Source organism: Phalangium opilio, unplaced genomic scaffold (genome assembly GCF_054372755.1).
Source record: "Phalangium opilio isolate 3A_F unplaced genomic scaffold, DU_Popi_V2 ptg000082l_1, whole genome shotgun sequence".
Lineage (NCBI taxonomy): Eukaryota > Metazoa > Arthropoda > Arachnida > Opiliones > Phalangiidae > Phalangium > Phalangium opilio.
Window position 1 is genome coordinate 2792189 of NW_028324189.1, and position 22033 is coordinate 2814221.

General features: G+C 38.3%; 2 protein-coding genes and 2 long non-coding RNA genes across 27 annotated transcripts in view; 2 read left to right on the forward strand and 2 right to left on the reverse strand.

Annotated features, from left to right (window-relative positions):
* On the forward strand, positions 1-1791 carry LOC149650906 (PI-PLC X domain-containing protein 1-like). The gene is made up of 2 exons (XM_089847634.1): positions 1-148; positions 218-1791. Exons 1-2 carry the CDS (start codon positions 31-33, stop codon positions 1444-1446), a joined length of 1347 nt encoding a protein of 448 aa, XP_089703760.1. The 5' UTR covers positions 1-30; the 3' UTR covers positions 1447-1791.
* Positions 1792-2994: 1203 nt separating this feature from the next.
* slo (calcium-activated potassium channel slo) overlaps positions 2995-22033 on the forward strand; it is a 50303-nt gene continuing 31264 nt past the window's right edge. For 14 of the 24 annotated variants that reach the window (XM_089847606.1, XM_089847617.1, XM_089847609.1 and 11 more), the window contains exon 1: positions 2996-4148. In XM_089847606.1, coding sequence (XP_089703732.1) covers positions 3768-4148 — 381 coding nt within the window. In that variant the 5' untranslated portion in view covers positions 2996-3767. Of the gene's footprint in view, positions 4149-22033 lie in introns of all 24 variants that reach the window. The other 10 variants (XM_089847626.1, XM_089847608.1, XM_089847625.1 and 7 more) reach the window with 3 other exon arrangements.
* Positions 12209-14475, reverse strand: LOC149650908 (uncharacterized). The gene is made up of 3 exons (XR_016371001.1): positions 14069-14475; positions 12934-12974; positions 12209-12594 (listed from the first exon to the last, which is right to left on the reverse strand). It is a non-coding gene; the product is annotated as an uncharacterized LOC149650908 (long non-coding RNA).
* Positions 17796-18768, reverse strand: LOC149650909 (uncharacterized). The gene is made up of 2 exons (XR_016371000.1): positions 18195-18768; positions 17796-18132 (listed from the first exon to the last, which is right to left on the reverse strand). It is a non-coding gene; the product is annotated as an uncharacterized LOC149650909 (long non-coding RNA).

Sequence of the window (22033 nt, forward strand, 5' to 3'; positions counted from 1 at the left end):
TAAATTTCAGAATAATCTATTCTTTTAAAAATGGCCTCCAACACTGGTTCCAAAATGCTTCTAGTTATGTTTGTACTCTTCAGCGTGATTCAATGGAATCGATTACGAGCCATCAACACATCTAGCAACGATACTTCAATATTCAAAGGTAAAAAATCATCAACCAATATTGGTTACGTATCCTTAAAAATTGTAAAATGTAACTTCTTGGAAACAGATATAGATTGCTACACCAAATTACCACCTCAACTATATTTCACCATCAGTTCATTGGCCAGTGTCTCAGACTCTGGTGAAATCACTCAAAGACAATTAGAAATCAACTGGTACAACATTGACACGCAACCGGGTGACAAGGTAGCCATTTTCGACCACGATCCTAACCTTTCAACCGCTGACCCTCTGGAAATGGCACCAGTTGACGCGTCAAACCAAAACTTTTACCGTTCCAACGTTCAGTTTCCAACGATCAAATTCGACGAGAGTAACCTTACGTCTCAATGTTTGGGATTTTGGGGGGCGTATTTAAAACCGGGGAATGTTATAGTTGCCGTAACTTGCGTGAGAGCTAGACCATTTTGGATGTCCGAAACGAGAAAGTATATCGGTAAATCGAATCTGACCAATCTTTTATTGCCCGGAACACACGATTCCGGTAGTTACGCGCCTTACGAGGGTATGAAAAGCGAAAACGTCATATCAAGATACATGTTAAGTCAAGACGAGGATATTTTTACTCAATTCTGTTTCGGCATCCGGCATATTGACCTTAGAATCGGACATTACGAAAGAACCCCGGATAAATTCTGGATTAACCATTCCGTATTCCGAACCAACAACCCATTGATCAAGGTTTTGAACGATGTCAAACGTTTCTTATCCATAGCCAAAGACGAGATTGTGGTATTGGATTTCCATCGTTTCCCAATTGGATTCAAAAAGACCTCAACTCACAGTCTCTTAATAGACACGCTGATACGAGAGCTTGGACCACTGATGATACCCAACACTATGGGGTACTCGGCCACCGTGGACGATATTCTTAAAACTGGGAAACGAATTCTGGTAGCGTACGACAGCAAATCGCGTCTAGGAAACGTTCTATTATGGCCGGAAGTTAAACAAAAATGGGGGGATGAACAGGAAGTGGATACTTTGTACGAATACTTCAGCAGGGTTTTAAATTCGAGGATACCAGGCATGTTGTGGGCGTGTATGGCTGAGCTGACACCAACTTCTACATCCATATTTTTTAAGCCTAAAGAAGGACTGCGTTACTTGGCCGATAAGGTCAACCGTAACGTCAGTCGATGGTTCCAAGGTGAATGGGGCTGGAAAGCGAATATTGTTGCCACCGATTACTTCTTAGGCACTCATGTGATAGAAACGGCCATTGATATTAATAAGAGAAAGGTTTTTTGCAATAAAATGGAGAATAATGTTTAAATATTACAAATAAATAATTAAATTCATGGTCATTAACACCTAGTCGTTATATTATAGTAGTTTAATTGTTATTGATATTACTGTATATCCTTATTATCAAAGAGCTTACCATTTTAAATGTTTTTCATTAGAATTTCCCATTAAAGAGCAATAGAAGTTAAGAAGATTATGTTATAATCCTAAAATACTGTTTAAAATACTCTTTCTTTCTCATTATACCTTGTTAAATATGTGTATAATAATTATAAATTTACTAGTCTTACGATGTTTTTCTGGTTATTTATACATATATATACAGAAGTATATAATCCTTCTTTTCGAGAGAAGTGTACCTGCACAAAGCGGGAGGGTAATTGTAACATGATTCTTCCCAACATCATTTTACATTTGGAGCAAGTTACTAAACCGAATGAGGTTGTTTGCTGAGGATTTAGTACCAAACAGTTATAGAATTCACCCTGCACGGTTCTATGCCCATCTGAAGTTTGATGAGCAGGAAAGCAAACAAAAAAGGGATGAGCCTGGGAAGAATCATGTTATATAAGTTTTAAGAGGATACGGAGTGTCATCCTTCTTCTATTATCCCCTTCTGATATAGATCATTGTTCAGTACGGAGTTTATAAACGGAAAATTATTAAAGTTTCCTGGACCACCTTAATGAATCACTCTTTTAAACGTTTATCTACCTTAAAACTATTAAAATGTAGCGTGCGACTTAACCGGAAACTATTAAATCCTTTTCTAATCTACAAATCTTCGGTCTCTCGAGACAAATTATACTAAATTACTATTTTGTTTCTTTGAAAGATTCCCGAAAGATATTTTTAAGCCTAAATTTCAACGAAGGCGTTTTTTTATAACGTAATTCCTTTGTTATTAGTCCTTAATTTCTTTCATTCACTTATTTTGAAAGCGAGCCAAGTCTAGTCTAGAAAAGGGGTATTTTTTTTTATTATTTTCTTAAGCCGGTCCCTGACGCGAGATCATTGACTGCGTGGTAATTCCGGCTGGGATGAGGAAGACCTATTAGAGTGTGTCTCTAATAAAGTCCTCTTCCATACCACGAGGGATTAGGCCTATTTCTATTGATATTTGGTATAAAAATCAGCCGCAGCAACCCGTTTATTGCACCTAGCAGCAAATGATGAGAACTATGAGGATTAGGGCTACGGAAGAAAGAAAAGTTAGAGACGCGCTTTACTAAGGAGTGAGGATTCGGGAATTAGTTTTTTTCCTCGCTCTCTTTCTTCCGGGGAGAGAGTGAGAGAGAGACAGAGAGAGAAGGAGAGAGAAGGAGAGAGAAGGAGAGAGAGAGAGAGAGAGAGAGAGAGAGAGAGAGAGAGAGAGAGAGAGAGTCGGAGGCGCATGATCAGTCGGGTTCCTTCTCCCTCTCAGGAATTCCTCGCCATGGCGTTCCATTTACTCGTTTTCCTCAACAACGAGGTTCCGGAGCTCCGCAGCACTCCGAAGCTTCATGGAGCGGAGAAGGAAGGAGAAGAGCGAAGGAGTTGTAGAGCAGCGCCACTTAATCCCAAGCGGGATTAAAGGAAAACGCGTAGAGGTCGCTCCAGTCTTTGGTCGGGATTTTTCAGTAGTGGATCGTTAACTGGAAAAGTAGCGTCTACCGAGTAAAATAGAACGTTCGTAAGTGGAACGATATTAGAGGAGCCTTTTTACTCTCGCGGTTGGTGTAATAAAAGAATAGCCGACGACTGAAAGTTCGCGACTCTATTCTCAGTTCGGGTCTTCTCCCCTTTTAATCCCTACATTAAGTTTTAATTTCGGAAGACCCGCTTTAGTTTAAAGTCCAAATCTTTGATCCTTTCGGTACAATTTCTCTCCGTCTCTCTGATCCCCGTCGAGTCTTGGTTTTCCGCTCGCTCTACCTTTCTCTCTTAAGCCCCTCGAACTGAAAAAGCAAACATGTCGAGAACGGCTATCGCGGCGAAAGACGAGACCTTCCTCGCCGCAGCGTCATGGTGATTTCGATTAAAGGCCTAAAACGCGATGTCGGGAACGATCCGAGCGGCCAAAGCGACGAAGAAGCCGCCGATATATCGAAGGACTACCCATTCGAGCTACTATCCCATTCCCAGAGACGCCGCGAAGAGCTAGTCTAGAAGAACTAGGGTTTTTTGTTTTTTACTTATTATTTCGCCTCCGGGAGGCTGGTTCCCTAACCATTTTGGTTCCTTTTTTGGTTCGTTGATTTTGACCGGTATAAACCTTTGTTCCATTTCAATCCCGACTACGAGGCTCCGTTTTTATGAAATTTTCATTTCGACTTTAATCAAAGCAAAATCTCGGTTGCTGGTAAGACATGAGCGGAACGGAACCCAGTGTTAACGCCACATATTCTCCGGAAGAAATATGCTTGCAAGAGAGAAAATGGTGGTGTTTCCTCCTTTCGAGTATTTTCACTTTCCTAGCGGGACTGTTTATCATTTTGTTATGGCGCGCTTTCGCCTTCATGTGTTGCCGGGGCAAAGACAAGAAGACGGGACCCAACAAGCAGCAACAACAGCCTGTGCCGCCACCACCGCCACCGACCGTTCAACAAGCGGGTGCCACCACCCCAGCGCCTCCCCCCGGTCGAAACGACAAGAAAGCGGGGGAGGCCACGGAAATAGGCTTCATGACCGAAGCCAAAGACTGGGCGGGGGAACTTATATCGGGTCAAACCACCACGGGCAGAATACTGGTAAGTCTCGAGATATTTATTTCAAACCCTCCCGACACTATCACTCTCCTCGACTCACGAATACCCGCCGAGACCAATTACCGGTACGAGAGTGTCACTGATTGGATGAGTCCGGAGTAAGTTAACCTTAGTTTCTTTACACGTCATGGAAACGCCACCTTCTGTCTTTGGCAGTAGTGTGTAGTTACGTTCTAGGCCTACTAACCGGCACAATCGTATAATTTCACACTAACTATTATTCGTAAATGTAGCTACGCCAAAGACCTTGGATGGAAAAACGATTTACACCGTTAACACCAATTATTTTTGTCCGGTTAGGCTATAATCAAATTTAATAATAAGTTCTGATTTGACTCTAGGAGAACAGGTTTTCATTGTTTTAAATTTTCCTCTAAGCAATAATAAGGAATACACAATGGTTTCTGACATCTTTGGCGCAGCTACATAAAATTGGCATTATCGTTATCCTATTGACAACATATTCGTAATATAATCAAATAACAATTAAAAACATCGATACTTCTAGCTCACTCACTTCGATCTACCACTTACTGACGTCATATACTTTAAATATTGTACAGAAACATCATTATTTATCGCTTTCATAAACCGTGATTATTCGGTATCATGATATAACTCTAAACCCATCCATAACCCACGATATCATAACTAGATTATCGAAGAGAGAAGCCCACTTTAACGTCTAAAAGCGCATGGGTTTTTTCGGGGTTACTTGGAAACGAACAGATAACCACCACCGCAACATCGCACTCAGGAGCTTCAGATACGGATTGCCTTAAGTGATTCTTGACAGCTTAATAAATAATATGGGGTGCCAAGCGAAAGTGCATCTATCTTGAACCACCACCGCGAGAGCACCATTGATGGGCTGAAAATAAAAATGCAACGGTATACTTATCCTTGATGCTAAAAAGAGATGGGGATTAAGACTCAACTTGAGTCGGTGGGTCGCTAGATGGAATTTTAATTAATGGGTGTTTTGGCAGGAAAATATTAGTACAGAATTGCTGATATACCCGCCCTCGTTTTCAAGAAAGACATCTAAGACGCAACAAAATTACTAGCGCGTAGCAAATCTGAGGTTGAAAAAGTCATTTTCATTTTAACTATATTCGCAAATATGTAAAATCAAAGCTTTCAAATCAATAAATATTTGTCTCGTTGGGAATACCACACTCTCTCACTTTGTACAATTTAAATCATACTCAAGAGTAAATCAAGCCATTTCTAACACGACGTAGGCTATCTTAGCTATAGGTCACGTGCGGCATTGGTTAATCCTACACTGAATGAAAGATAAATTAGGCCAGAAAGCGCATTGACTGATTCGGAAGAACAAGGGCTAGGTCACAAAACTATATCCAGCTCGCACGAGTTAGGACCGAAACCCCGCTGGGTGTTACGAGCATCTCAAGCTCATTATCCGAATACACCACGGATTTTTTGAGTCCGTTCCAAGAAAGAGTATGACTCTTTGGGATCAAAGATATCAGAGCGTGGATTGCTATATATCCTTCAGCTTATTTCCAGCGATAGTGTCCCATTTTGCAGCAGCGCATGGCCGCGGCGTCGCTTTTTGATCTCTACCAGCGATAAAAAGGATCCCCATAGTTCCGCAGACTCTAGAAACCAGGAATTCTACTAATTATTCAATTTGGTTGGCTGGAGATACCAAAACCGTAAATGGCAAACTGGAGCGGAAATATTGATTTTTAGAGATATAATTATTATGAAAGGGGATGTAAGCTAATTTGCTAGCTAAACGGATATCTATATGGATAATTAGGCCGAATTAGATTACGAATCAAAGAAAAATTATATAATCTATTTTGATAATCCTATTTACAAATGAAAATTGGTGATTTTGGATTAGAGTAACTGCAATACGACATTTAACATTACTTACGCGTTGACGTGTAACTTAGCGGAGTTGAAAATATTGACAAAAGTTAAATTCAATACTCGTTGCAAGGAACAACTATGTGGCCAGGTTTTAAAACAGGTACTGTGGGTCGAGGACCCGTCCTCATATGACCCCCTTTTATCTTTTAATAGTTTCGGTACGGGCAGCCGTTATTGCGTTCCATTGTAAACTTCCTGTTAGGCCCTTTTATCACCAGCAATTAACGGTTCACCCCGTTCTGCTCTAAAGAGAACTATGCGAGGGGACACTTCAGATACCTTTGGCCAGGGTCCATAGTCCAAATATATACGGGGGAAGTGCTGCTTGTAAAAGAAGGAAAAGCCATTAAAGCTTATCATTTCGGCCGAGCATGTCGTAAACCGCTTCAGTCTCCTCATATTGCTTTCCAAAAATTTCTAACAGAAAGGGTTAAGGATTGGCCATAAATTGAATTTTACAAAATGAGTGAATTTTTCTTTTTTAATTAAATTGACATTCTTTGTGAATTTTAGCATTGTTCTTTTCACCTTTATACATTGGAAGGGTTACCAGTCAAGGATAGGACATTTAAATACACCTTTACAGTTACTTCTCGGTTTTATCTCATACAAAATTTAATTGTTATAAATATTTATAACTAGAATATTTATATCACAAGCCACGAAAACGAACGAAAAACAACTGAATTTAAATTTGTTGCTATAGTCCATTCTCTCGCTTACACAAAACGGAAAGGCAAAAGATATGACCAGTTGCGCGGCCAGCAATATCGATCGTCTTTGAAGTGCAACGAAGCAGCTAGTTTGAGAAAACAAGCTTTAGTGGAAAAGTCGTAGCTAAATAAAAATAAGTAGTGGCTAGCCACATTGAAATTAAACATTGATCCCAGGACTACATATTGCGCAAATGTTCCTTGGTCATATATCATAAGATATGTTCCATAAGTTTGTCACTGGTTACAAACTGGAGCTTGGCATGAAATAACGTAGGTTATAGATTCAATTAAAGCGACGCCTGGTGAGGTGCTGTCAAAGGCTTAGTAATGCAGACTGAATAGGAAGATGGACTGCAAAATTAACCACCGAGTTCTCAAACTAGCTCGAGCTGCAAGTCTCTCAGTATCATTACGAAGTATATGACGTGTTATACCTATGGAACACATCTTATAAACGTATGGTCATATTCTACCAAACTTGAATATTTTTGAATGTACTACAGTCTATACACTTTAATATTTTTGCATGTGCTACAATCACAATCTTGACCCTGTCGACCCAACATATTTTTTGTCAGAAATCACCAAACCGATTCAAATCAAATAATGAACTTGTCACGTTTAATTTCGTGACTAAAAACCTTATGAAAAGGGTTATTGAAGGTCAGACACGTCATATTAATGTTATGAAAATGAAGGTAAAAGAGATAATTGCGATGAAAGTCGAATATACCTAATTGCCATGGCAACGTTGTTTGGAGAGATAGATTCTTGGTTTCACAAATCGGTATTGCATATTTACAACACGTACTGTATACAGAAAGAAATCTTTTATGAACATTTTTTTTTTATTTTGGCGTGATTAAAATTTTGCCACGAAGTTGTTTATCGCGTGAAAACACAACTGACAGTTGTTAAGGTTGCCATGGAAACATGAAATACATTATGAAACTTTCATGATAAGTCTCCAGTGAATTCAAAATAAACTTCACGCTTCGAAGTAACATATTGTTCATTGGCTAGATTTAGGTCCAAGCTTAAATGACGTAAATCAAACCTACATGGATTAATTATTAAAACCATTATATATATTATTTATACGGTAAATGTATAAATGTACTTAGACTAACACGATTCCTTTACACTCTTAAGTTCTTCCACGAAATATCATGAAACTGTACACGTTTTCGTTTATTACCAACAGAGAGTTCTCAGAAGTGTTTTTGTAAAAATATACCATTCGAAATATATATATATATATATATATTTCAATTTAGGAAAAACAACTGTCAACCATAATCGATTTTGTTTTTGAATATTTAAAAAGTATTTTTAAAATGCTGTTCCATTTGATCGCTGGTGAAAAACATTACTCGCATTAACCATTAGACAAGATAGGCAATTGTTTATAGCCCGCATTTAATTCATCGAAGAGTTCGTAATATCTTCCGCTATTTCTCCCCTACAAATAAATCTAGGAGTTCAAAGCAAAACACGCTTTTAAAATTATAGGGGCCCATAAGTTGCTCTTTGTACTACTTTAGTCCCAAAAAAAAATTATAATCCGGTGCTGATGGAAAGCCTCTATATTATAAGAAACTTTATTTTATTTTATGAAAATTGTGGTTATTCTGGATTAAATAAAATTTAGAGAATAATGTAGAGAAAAGAAACTAAAAATTAAATTTAGAAAGGAAATATGGAGATATATCCAACCAAAAGCAAAAATAAAGAGTACTCGAAAAGGCGACTCAGCAGATGCAGCCTAAAAACTCAACATCTTCATCTTTTACGTTTGTTTCTATCTTTTTCTATACGAACTCGGTATATAAGATAAGAAATTTTTCTTTCGAATTATATCTCATATATTATTATTATTGAAAGACGAATTTCATTCTTTTATATCGAGCGTGGAATCCTGGGAAGCTTTATTTTTCGCGCCTTTTTTCTGTATGTCCCTATCTACTAAGAAAGGTATATACATAGGCTGGTGAATTTCCGCCAAAAGAGAACGTGTCCTGGATGGTAGCCAAGAAACCTTTTTTTCGTTCTTTTTATTTATTTTCACTCTGTACTCCGCGCATCGCATCTTTCGTGGAAGATGCCTTTCTCCGGAATAATCATTCTTCCTTATAGGATTCTTTTTTTCTACTTGTAGCTCTATTCTTCGCTCGCTCCCAGCGCGCTGTCAATTTATTAGAAGCCTTAGTACAAAATGGAGCGAAAAATCCAATTTCGCCCAAGTGCGGGAAATTCTGAAAGGCCTGGGGAAAAAAAAACGCCCTCGTATAACAGACAGTCTTTGGCACCTTGTAGTCTGTCTGCGAACTAGTAACGTGTACATCAACCGCGTGTACGTAACTCCACCGACAATAATTCAAAAGGAACGAACGTACGTGAACTAAGACCTGCGTAATAAGTGTTTACATGGTTACGTTCGTGGCGTTTGTTTTCTAACTTAGTATATTTGTCTTGAAGCTACGCTAAGGCTGACGAAAGATTCCCCATGTGAAACACTGGTGGTACGAATCGTAGCACCACTAAGTTTTATCAGAAGGGGATAATAGAAGAAGGATGACACAATCATCCTCTTAATACTTTAGTTATTTAACAGTACACTTATCTCGAAGAGAAGTATTACATACTTCTGCTTTTATTTGCCCAAAAATATGTTCTTGTAGAACTAGGGTTTACTTTTTCGTAAAATAATTACTTTCTATAAAATTCGGGTTGACACGTACACGACCTATTGTGGGAAACAACAGCCGAGTGATTATCTTTAACCGCGCCTTCTTTTTACCTCTTTTCAAAGTTCTGACATCAAAATTGTTATATTTAGGGTCCTAATACATTATTATAAGACAACAACATTGAAAGTTCCTTCCTTACCCACCAAAGGTTAAGTTCGAGGTAAAAGTCAAACTGAATTTGACATGCACGAAGTATGAAGTATTAATTTCCACAACACAACTCATTGACGTCAACCTAGTAATTGGAGCATTGAATGCACCTGTTATCTTTTAACCTAAAGTACCTAAACACTCACGGCTTCAAAAAACGAGACTGCGTATAAGAAAATTGATTGATATCCCCACCACATTTCCTATACGCGAATTAGTATCAGGTATTGAAACCTTGGTTTTACTGACAGGTTGAAGGGGTTATGGCGAATGGAATGGAGGGAAGGGGAGGGGATGTAAGTTTGGAATGAAAATTTACGGATATTTCGTGTTACGCGAGGTTACTTCCGGTCCGGATATGAGAAATGGGTTGAAATTCATACGGAAACGGCCTTGTGAGAAAAAACCATGGCTGAGTCAAGTGGAATAGCCAATTCGTCTAACGCTTTAACGCCTACTCCAAAGAGTTAAAAGGGTTAGATTGTAGTTAGATTTTGATACGAAACTACTTTAAATTAAATTAATATAAGATATCAAAACCCATATATCAAAATTGTTTAAAAAGAGAAGGGTTAATGTACCGAAAGAGGAAGCAAGAAACCTGGCAAGGCGGATGTAATCCCATAATCTATAAGTTTCTTCCTTGGGTTAGCGAAGTGTATCTCGGTTTCTAGTAAATCCTTCCACGGGTTATTCGAGACGTAACCCAAGTTTTCTATTTCTTGGACGAAACTTTGGACATCTCTAATGGGCGCTCGGCCGGTCGTCGTCAGCTTACAAAATACATTTTTCCGTCATCTCTGGGTGGCCGCGCTGCAACCTAGTTTCTTCCTGGAGGAAGGCTTCTGGTTTATAGCTTTCATTTTTATTTCCCCCTGTCAAAGGGACGTCTCTCGAAGCTTATACGACTTTTTCCCAACAGCTTCCCCAGAATTTCCTCTTATCCTTTGGAACCAAATAGTACAGAAGCTTTAGGAAACCTAAAGTTACGTAAAACTCAAGATGGGCAGGGCCACACACGCAATATCAGTCTCCAAAGGATACGAGTATGTTTATCTTAAAACTACCGGAATAGCAACTAAGGAATTCATAATGAAGGAACAGTTCCTTTGTCAACATCCGGAACTAAAATCCGCCGGGATCTTTATTCCGGTGTAAAGTTAATAGGAGAGTTTCGTGACCCATTGTTAGTCCTTTTCATGTCTCATCCGGTTTCGCCTTATAGCTATAAACTTTCAATTAATATATACCGGAAAATATCACTTCCACCCCCATAGTTGAAAATTCGTAAGCGGAATTGTTGCTTAGAACGTATTTTGTCATGTTTTTCCTTCACGCGTCAACAAACAGAGCGTAAATTATTTACTTGTACGAAATGTTATGCAAGGCTTAATAGCAGAATGTAACACTATATAATCCATTATGAAACTCAAGTACCAACCGCTGCTCGTCCAAAAAAATAAAGGATCTGATATGATTGACGTGGTCGGTTGTTGGCGCTGGTCTTCGTATTGAATACATTAAAATTTTGTTTGCACTCCTGGGGCAAACTTTCCTAAAACCCCGGGAGTTCTTGGATGGACAAATATAACAGGAGAAGGTGGGTGGGTATAAGGGAGAAGACGGGTGCCCTGTTACGGCGATCACCCCGTGTTCTTAGCCCAGTGACCTTTTCAGAGGACGGTTGAGCAGAAGTATCGATTTCTCCCTAAAGGATTTCCCCATTTTCTCATCCTGTGGTACGGAGCAGCATTCGATGACCTCAACGCGTTCGCCACCGACGTCGCTAGCGTCGCCTTAAATTCTTCATTCAATCGTTTAATAATAAAGGCGATGCCCCCTATCCTATCACTTTACTCCGAACTCTATTCATACAAATAGTAGAAAAAAGATTGAATTATTTGTATCGATCTACCCTACCAAAGATGTATCAACAAATTGACCCATCTGTGTGGGTAGATATAACCTTGTTTTGAGGTTTCACCCTTTCAATAACAAGTAAAGAATGATGTTACTTAGTTACAGGTCATAAACTATAAATATAAGGATGATTCAAAACAGTGTAGAGGAAATAAGATCCAGGTAGGGTAAGGTAACCAAACGTATATACACTGTCATACGATGGTCTTGTTTACCAGTAAGAAATGTTTCCTAAACGTCTGCAATCACCGAGCATCTTTAGCTTCACTCGTTATGTTCCATATGCATCACACTACCTGTAGTTCGTAATGTTAGAGACTTACAGCTCGAGCTAGTTCGAGAACGACAAGCGAGAATTGACTCCAGTCGATTTTACAGTCCATCTTCCTTTTTAGTCTGCATTACTAAGCCTTGACCTACGTCACTTCATGGCAAGCTCTCAGTAACTGTTGAGAAACTTATGGAACATACCTTATGAACTTACGCTATTATAGATTTCAAATACGCCAAATTTTTCTTGAAAGGTCAACTGAATAAAAGAGGTATATAATATAATAGAATGTATAGTATATTAAGAAGTATATGAGAGCTATTCATTCCATCCAGTACATTCCAAAATTCTTATTAACGAAAAATTTCAATTTTGAAAGGGACATGAAATTAATAATGTGACAGTGGCGCCGTCAACCCTTTTAAGGGGGTAAAAAACCCGAAGGAATTGGGACAAGACAGTCTATACTTCCACCTTCTCATCTCAACTCGTACTTTTCCTTTTCTTCCTTTCTATGACGGCTTAGATATTAAGAACGTTTAGATGCCTTTCGAAAATTTTCTTCTCTTTCATAAGAAGAGCTATAATAATTTCTGCGTGTATGGCTTTCAACACTTCTTCTCGCACACTTAGTAAACGAAAAGCCAATATGCTCGTGTCCTTTGATCGAAATTTCTTTTGAACCAACGCGAAATTCTCGTTTTTTTTATCAGAACCTACAGGAGAAACATCTACTTTAATTTTTTCCAGTCAAAGAAAATTCAATGAAGGAATGGAAGATTTGGGTCTAAAAAGGGTCCTTAATACGAAGTGTTTTAAGTTTACGAAGCCCTTTCTAAAGTAGTATTCTATTCCACGTTATATTTACAGGATAGCTGCAAACTTCAAAAGGAATGTTTATTTTTTGAACGCTTAGAAGTTTACAGAAGTAGGTCTTCTTCTTGCAAAAAAATTATTATGCCATGATGAAGTTGTAAATTCGCTTACGTAAATATACATTTCGAATAAGGTACCCACGTCTAGACTACACAGTTCGTACGTGAAAATAATCTCACCGTGTGTGAGGAAATCCAGAAATATAATTTATATAAACACCCTTAAATAGCGGTCGATAAAAGTCATAAATCTTTACATACACAATTAATTATTAATGAGTTTAGTGCAATTACCCTAAATACAATGCTTTTAATAAAACACAAAACGCCCATATCAAACCCACCCAATATCCCGCCCGAAACAACGATTTATACACTCGTATATTGTAATACAGGCCTTTCAAACGCAAAAGGAATCCCTTTTTAATAGAGGTGTGCGGTTAACCGTTTCAATCGAATAATTCGATCGAATACCGAACCGAATAATTCGATTCGGTATTCGATAAGCCCATTTTCACTATTCGATTCGAATATCGAATACCGAACTGGCTATTCGGTTAAAGTTCGACTACCATAAATTTAGGTCCTTGGCACTAGAGAGACCCACCTTATTTTAAAAAATATCATCCCAATTTTATTTGTCCCCATCAAAAACTACCAGCAAGTGAATAGGGAAATTTCAAGAAATACTTGACCACCAATGAGGAGAGGTATTTTGAAATTTAGGAGCTTCTAAATGTTCTTCTCCTTGCTTTGTATTGACTATTGGCGAATATTAGGGTTACTACCCGATTAACCGCGAATAGTTGGCCTAGTATTCGCGAATATTAGGGTTAAATATTCGCGGTTACTAGGCTTAACTATTCGCGATTAATCGGGAAGGAAAAAAATTACCAAGGCCCAACTATTCGGTATTCGATTTGGAATAAACTATTCGATTCGGTATTTGATAAGGAAACTTTTTTGGTATTCGATAACCGGTTCGATACCCAAAAAGTGGTATTCGCACACCCCTACTTTTTAACGACCTCAGGTATAATCTACCTGAACCTGCTTCATACCCTCCTGAGACCTACATGTATTCTGAAAATAATATGGTATCCACCATAATTTAAAAGCAAATCGATGTAGCGAACTTAAGCAATTTCTGTTTTCGTCCATAACTTTTTGGTGGATAATTTGGGCGATGCCCCCTTACATGCGATGCACCTTAAACACATCACGCGTGATTTCATATCATATTTAACTTAGGTCCAAGTGCAATTATGACATGCAAGCAATATCAATTAAAGGTTACGCAATTTTGTACGGGTACCTTGTTGGGTTTCAAGCGCCACAGGCAGTTATTGAAGTTAATCAAAGCGAGTAACTTTTGCTCCAACGAATTATACCTGAGCTTAGTTTATCAATAAAGAAAAACTCTTCGAGAGTTAATCGCGTTGCCTTAGGCGTCGCCCTGGAAAACGAGTTAGCGACGCGTTCGGGGGTTCTTCCGCACGGATAGTTCATACACCGACGTAATGAAACCCCCCTAGTCCCTTAATTCGTAGAGGGATGGATGAGATAAAGTTGCCTGACTGAATCAGAAAGAGGACGTCGTCACCGCCGTGTCTAAAATTAGAGAACCCCGCAAAGACTGATTCCACACCCTAAAGTATAACCTTTTAATATCCCGTGCCATGGAGGGGTTACGGAACGTTGACCTAAAAAATGAACAAAACTGAGAGGACCGTGTAAACAAGTCAAGGTGTCACCCATCTCACGCGACGATGTCTTCCAGGGAAGCATTCGATTTTCAATATTGATTTCCAGGGTTTAAGCGTAGAGTTTTATAATCAAGGGTTACAGCTAGCGTTGGTGAAGATGAGGCTATAGTTATGATTGATTGTCTTGGGTGGAACGTACGGTTTGGGAGTTATTCGGGATACGGGCGTATGCCCAAAGAAGAGAGGCTTAAAAGGGGTTGTTTTTAAAGTTAACCCTACACTTTTCCGCGTAAAGATTGATATGAATTCCCCAAATTATGTCATACCATAATGACCGAAGATTAATTAGATTCGACCATAAATCACGGTTTAAGTCACTTAGGAGTGGTAAGCGACCAGGGACAGGTCAAAAACGTTGGAAAGCTTTCGTAAGTAAGCTTGACTTATAAGTCAGAGTCGGTAAGGTCTGCGTGAGACTCAGATAGTTGATTTCCTGCATAAACTATGTTTGCTATAGTGATATCTTTTTTATGCCAATTCTACATTAATGAAGAAAAACTAAATTGCGTGTCCTCGTAGCTTTATAAGTCCCCAGAGCGCAAATCAATACTATTTTACTGTTAGATGGCTAAAGTCCCTAGTTTTAGATGCATTATGCATTAGAAGTCACTGTGTGGGAATGTATAATGGCGTCTCCATGGTACCCACGACAAATACCATATCATTTTCTCAACAACGGGCGGTTGATACCGTGGCCAAAGCTACGTGAAGAATATCCCATAGACAATTTCTCATACATCTGGAAAACTGACCGAGAGATAGGCGCCACAATTCTTTAAAATCGTCCAATACCTCAATTTTCTTCTTTCACGCGATTTAGGCTGCGGATGGCCAAAGGACATCTGGGAGGTTTTTTTTTTGAGAAAGATATCCCATAATCGTAAAGGTGTTAAATTTTCTTCCTCTTTTTGGCACTTGGAGAGCGGCGCGGCGTGGCCGCAGTCCAGTAACGGTAAAAGGGGTCGAAGCGATCGATCAATGGCCTAGCTGAGACCTAAATATAGATGGGCAACCACATTGTCAGGATAGGTTTTTAAAGGCCATCATTTCTAAAAGAGCCCTGTGGAGAAACGAGCTAGGGAGAAAAATGAGAAATATGCCTCGGAAAGGTACCGCCAAATTTTTTTTTCAAAGTATAAATAACTAAAAAGGAAACTCCCTAAATTGGTCTCAGCTGCTCGTGCTTGAAGGCGGTCATCCGCATAATAGCGCGGAGCTCTTTCAATTTACAATTGGAGCTCGCAGGGTGCGCGTTATGACCCAACCAAAAGCCATCTTCAAAAAGTTATTAACCCATTTTTAAAAAGCTTTTAAGGATCATTTTGATGAAACGAAACTCTTGTCAATGATGAGAAAGAGGTAATCCGAGATCATGATACCTTGGCGTTACAAGTTTAACTCAACTGAATTTTTTTCTTTTGAGACGTCATGCCATTTAAACAGGCTTAACTAACTCAAACCATAGATATTCCTAAAACTTTACCAGCTATATATTCAGGTTGTGATGGGCTCTAATTATTCCAGGATTGTTCAGCTATACCCTTCGTCCGCAAGTAGTCAAGTAGACGTAGCTAATGATCACGAGTACACTCAGGACGGGGATCCAAACTATACCCCTAGATGTTTTCTAAATGACATTAGAAATGTCAGGGAAAATATTATACAATACTACTTAAGGGAAAGCCGCTTTGTTTACTGGTGTAATCAATATCCATACTTCAGTCAATGAAAGAGGTACCTACAGTTCGCTGTTAAGAGGTTTATAAACATATGGCTGCACACGCATACCCCAAACGTATTGGCGCCAAAACACCATTATGGTTGAAACATCTTCAAATACATACAATGTACGTTGCTTTACAATATCAAAAAATATCGGTATAAATCCAATCCTCGTGTTGAGAAAAGTAAATAAAAAACAATGTCTAAAAGTAGCTACATGAAAAATAGATGAACTATAGTGACATGAGCCGATTTTTCCCCCTTTACTACTAATTGAAGGATTGATTCTTTGAGCGAGTAAATCTAGGTCGAACAGCAAGTCTATAGGTGCCGGTATATATTTTCCAGGACGACACGAAGCCTTCGAAGAATTTCTCAGTCTATTTCGCCAAGGCCCCATTCCCCTAATAAGGAAAGGGGGAATCCATTTATTATTTTGCTAACACGATCGATACCGTATAATATTTTAAGACAAAGGCCTCGCTTTCTGTTCTCTATACGAAACAGAACACGACAGTAAACCTACCCAATATTTAGTTGCTATATACAACAAGCCAATGTAGCCAGGCAATCACGTAAGAGTTTTCCCATTTGCTGCTGCAAAAGTGCACTAGAGAGTTCTGACTTTTATTTTGTGTTCCATTTGCTTACCGAGATCAACTCGGAACAGTTTGCACGCTCTGAAATATAGCTTTAAACTGATTTGAAAATATCGAGAGAACCCGTCCCAAGAGCGTGTTCTACCTGGGTTTTGTTTTTGTAAAAATTTCTGGACCAAGGCTTACCAGGAAAACATATTGCGACACTAGCTTTTCTATATTGTTTTTTGTTGCAATAAATAAGTAAGAACATAAGTTCATAAGAAATGTTCCATAAGTTTGTCAGGGGTTACAAACTGGAACTTGTCATGAAGTAAAGCGATGCTTGAGCTGTGTCTCTAGCATTACGAAGTATAGGTAGCGTTATACTTATGGAAGATATCTTATGGTAGGAATATTTTGAGCTGTTTCAGGTGGAAGAGACTAAACACAACCTTTAGACAAAGATATATATCTCTTTGCGATGTCTATGGCAGCTCTTATTAAAATCGACCCTCTCGGAGTCTCGGACCCTCCCAACTACGTGACCCTAAAGTGCCTATTGACTAATACGCAAAGCCAATCAATTTTTCTTTTTTCTCTCCGAAACCCAAACTCGCAAAGTCCTGTAGGATGATTTCTTTTTTATCTTGGATCGACCGATAATACAATGATGTTAAATTAAAATGTAATTAAGAAGTCCTCGCACGATCGTGGTTAAGGATTAGTAATCTAATCAATTATCTTAATTAATAATCACTTTAGCATCGTGCGCTGAAGCCTTAAGTAAAAAACATGCGCGTAGGAAACCGCTTTCATTGTCGGAAGTTCGGAACTAACGATTTTCGTTACTCATGTGGAATTTAACAAGAGAAAGCGGGTCGTTGAATGTATAATAATTGCTCATTAAATTAATTAAAAATGATTGGTTCGGATGTACGATACGATGTTGGAATATTTTGTAGATAAACGTTCTCGGAGGAATGTTTCGTTACACGCTTTATTTTGAGTCAAGGTTGGAATTTAAATTTTGATTGGAGCTCATTAGGGCATGTTTAGGGAATATTTTTATTTTCGGATGAAACTTGTTTTTTTTTTAATTAAGCCCTTTTATTTTTAACTATTACATTTAATGCATGGTATAGTTAAGGTATCAGGAGTTAATATTAATATTGAGATTAGTTAACGGTAACAAGAACACACATTTCTCATAATTCCAGTACACATTCCGTTAGTGAATCCCTTAGATTTACACGTCCATGTGCATTGATAGGTATTAAATGGACACGCTTCAGCAAACTCCACTGTTAGTGCTGAACATTAAATATGTTTCAGTACATATGTCTTTTGAGTAAAAGATCTAAGAAGAACTTACCCATAACGAAAAGAAGGCATATTACGACCAATATTAAGGAAGTTTTAGTATTCATTTCGTTTGCTTCGATAAAAACAGACGCTAGCAATACGAGCTTAACCGTTTGACTAACCTATCAGTGGCATAGCGACGTCTTTTTATACCTAAGTCTTATCAGTTATGAAACAACTGTTATTTCCCCCATTTCATCGAGTTTCATCATAATAAACATCTCAGAAAAATACCCAGTGAAAGGAAACATATTTCAATAAATATTTATCACTTTGTTTATGCTAAAGTCATATATCCGTTCTGATAGTAGTAGTTATAAAAATTGAAATTTCCCAGAGCGACGTTGAAGTTTTGTCTACTGCTACTATCAGCGGCTTACACCACAACGTTGTAAAATATGCAACAATACCTCTCCACCATCGCCTACAAAATTATCAGGAAATATAGATTGTCAAATATTTCACTTTACAAACAAAGCGCATTGTGAAATAATTGTAGATTATATAAACGAAATATTTTCGAACAATTGTAACCTCTTCCTTGTTGTTATTTATTTTTCATTGAAATGTACTCGTAAACTTTAGAAATTTCGAGCAAAACTAAACTAAGGAAAAGCATACATACACCACAGATTTTTGTTTATAAAATTATTCCTTAATGCTGTGGCAGGATTTTTATTTTGGCACCTCATCAATAGTGAAGGTTCACTTTAAAAACTATCGAGGTAAAAAAGCTGCAGCCTAGCGCTTTTAAATCGAGCTATTTTATCTTGAAAACAGTTTCTCTATATAAGTGAGTGGAGAAAAGCGAGCGTAATGAAGATAGGAGTTTCTTAATGGGGCGAAAAGATCCCATTTTCTCCTGGACTTCGATCGACGGAGCTTCAATCAAGGCATTTTTTTTTTGTAACCCAACCCATGCAACCAACGATAATTAGAAAGAAACTCAGAAAACCTTTTTACTCCCAACGTTTTCTTTCTTCAAGAAAAAAGGTTTTTAAACGACCTATTTTTAGTTAGTTATTCCGAGTTAGTAAATTGCTAGAACTAAAAGAAGTTATTTTTAATAGAGTTCGTTTAAAATGAAACAAATTAACATCTTAATTATAATTAACTTTAAATGTTTACATGAGTGTATTCGTAATTTGGATGTATTCATTTTTATTGCTTAGCAAACTATTAATCAAGTTTTGGTAATACTTCAGTTACGCAACGAAATGGCGGTTGCTTTAGTAAACAATGTTTTGGATTTTGGCGGTTTTAGGCTTAGTTAAATGACAAACAATGCGTGCTTCCGTGGGGGAAAGGCTTGATTTACGGTTATTTTATAGACCGTACCAAGTTATTTGCGCGTGACACTGTAGTTTCGCGCAACACTGCGTGTCTAGAACGTGAAACATTTTAACTTCGTAGCTCACTTTCAACGATTTTAGATTAAAAGGAAAATGGTGTTTTAACTACATTTACCCCCACTGTGAAACAGCGAATACGGACAACGTCCCTTTTAAATGGCTTGCTTGTAGTTGTAAAGCGTAAAAGGGTCAAGCTAAACCAAAACATTTTAATATAAATTCTAAAACATAATACAGTTTTCATTGATTATTTGTTATGAAATGAATTGTTGTGTTTTAGTCCGTCACTTTTCTCTATTTTTAAATTAAAAAGTTAACATTATGGTTGACCCCGTGTTATTGATCCAAAGAAGATAACGGTTTCACTAGAAATAGGCTTACATAATATCAGGGATAGATAGACTTTTTTAAGACGGAATGGGTAACAGGGTTATTCGGGTGCGCGTCCTAGTCCACGACCCCCTTACCCGTGACGGGGGGTATGAAAGAAGAGGCGGGTCTTATTTTCATTATGGCGTTGTATGTATATCCGGGTCAAATAAACGTCGTCTGCCAAGTTGGAATGGATTGGGCTCCGATTGTAATTTTTGAAAGAACATTGTTTAAAAATGGAAGTAACACAAGACATAGGGCTTGAAACCAAAACACATTTTGAAATACGATTTATTTCTCTTTGATGAAGTTGTAGTGATGCTTTAAAAGCCTTCATAGATATTACAACACGAACAGGTTTTAACCAAACACTAAGCTCACAAAACTCCTGGCCATTCACTAAGCCTTGGTTAACTTCATCAAATTCGCTTACAAAATTATGAGGATAGTAGACATGATTGGCTTTAGAAAGAATTAGCGAACACTTTTCACCCTTACAGATGTACTCCAAATCCAAAACACCGGCAATAAATTCCCTACCTCTTAATTGCTATTAAAAACAATTCCCGAATAATTTCCGTACCCTTGCTTTTAGACAGCTTCATTTTGAACCCCTGTAAAGATGCTTTTCTGTACAACCATAGCCCACTCGATCACGCGCATCACGACGTAAGCTGCTCGCGCTATATAGCGCGAGCAGCGCAGCGTCCGGGAGCGCGGATCGAGTGGGCTCTGGTACAACGCAAGAGGGGTCGTAGTCATAGCGACAGATGTAAACAGGAATTACGTATTATTGGCCCTCCTTGTCAGCAACGTCACCAATACGTAGTTTTAGTGAGCCAATAAGAAAATTTAATTTTTTGGTTACGTGTTGAAGGAAGGGGCTATGTACTCGTCTATGAGTCGGACTGAAGTAAATATTAACCGTTGGGAATTCCGTCTTAAAAAAGTCTATCTATCCCTGATAATATTTAATGTTTAAACGCGTTCAAAATGGTAATGCAAGAAACATCTTTAGCATTAATACATTCATTAAGTCTAAAACTAACCCTTATTCCTTGGTAAAACGTTTCCCGCCAAATTGGCCCATTGTTTTAATTATTCTTATCAAACTGGATATTGGAAAGCTTCCAAATTATCGTTTGTTTTAGGTGGAACGTAAGAAAAAAAATGTTAGAAACATCATAGACTAAAATCATTACGCGCAGCACTTGCTATCACCTTGATTTTCCCTCAAAAAAATACTAGTTAGTAATAAGAATTTTTTCCTATCCTTCAAGAAATAGCCTACACGTACCAGACCTTGCGAGTCACCCCTAAGAGAAAAAATACCCTCGACATGCACTGAGAAAAAACTCCCACGACGAGTTAGGGTTCCATAAATAGAACAGTCAAATATTCGGCATCGCAAATCATACCTTAGCTCCCTTCTGTATCAGACACGTGATATAAGAGACTGGAGTTAAACCCCGGTGCACCATCCTTTCTCCGTAACCATGGTAACGAACTAGAACTTCCCAAGTTTCCTAAAGGATGAAGAGCTTCTAGCCAAGTCCCATTTTTAATCTCCTTCGAAGATCAGGTGCACTAGGCAAAGTTCTAACTACTCCTCTAGATTCTTGTACTTGGATCCTTAAGGGTTACCGCCCTCAAATCTATCACTGACAGCCCTGGCAGCTGGGGTTGACATCCCCGTATACACATTTTCATCATCAAGACTTCTCTTTTATTTCTAAAAATGAAATTAGCGACGCTTTACCGCTTATAACCACCCAAAAAAATTTGTAAATTTTTTTCTTTTTTTTTTGGAATTTTTTCTTTCCCAGGGATGATCTGGCTACATTCCAGAAACGGTGTCAACTTCTAAAGGGGGCTAAAGGGAACCTAGCTCGCGTTTGGCAAACACGTAACTGGGGAATAATTAAATGAGGATTCCTTTTCGGAGACGCGTAGTAATATTTCCGAGCGTATATTTTACAAGAGTTACTATTTTCGACGGGAAAAACGTCTGCCGTAAGCTAGATTTCTTAATGATGTCTACATCTTGCCTTAGATAGCAACCTGGCAATGGTTTGGAGAGCGCTGCGTTAGGACCATGTAATCGTACACAATATACAGTGTATAT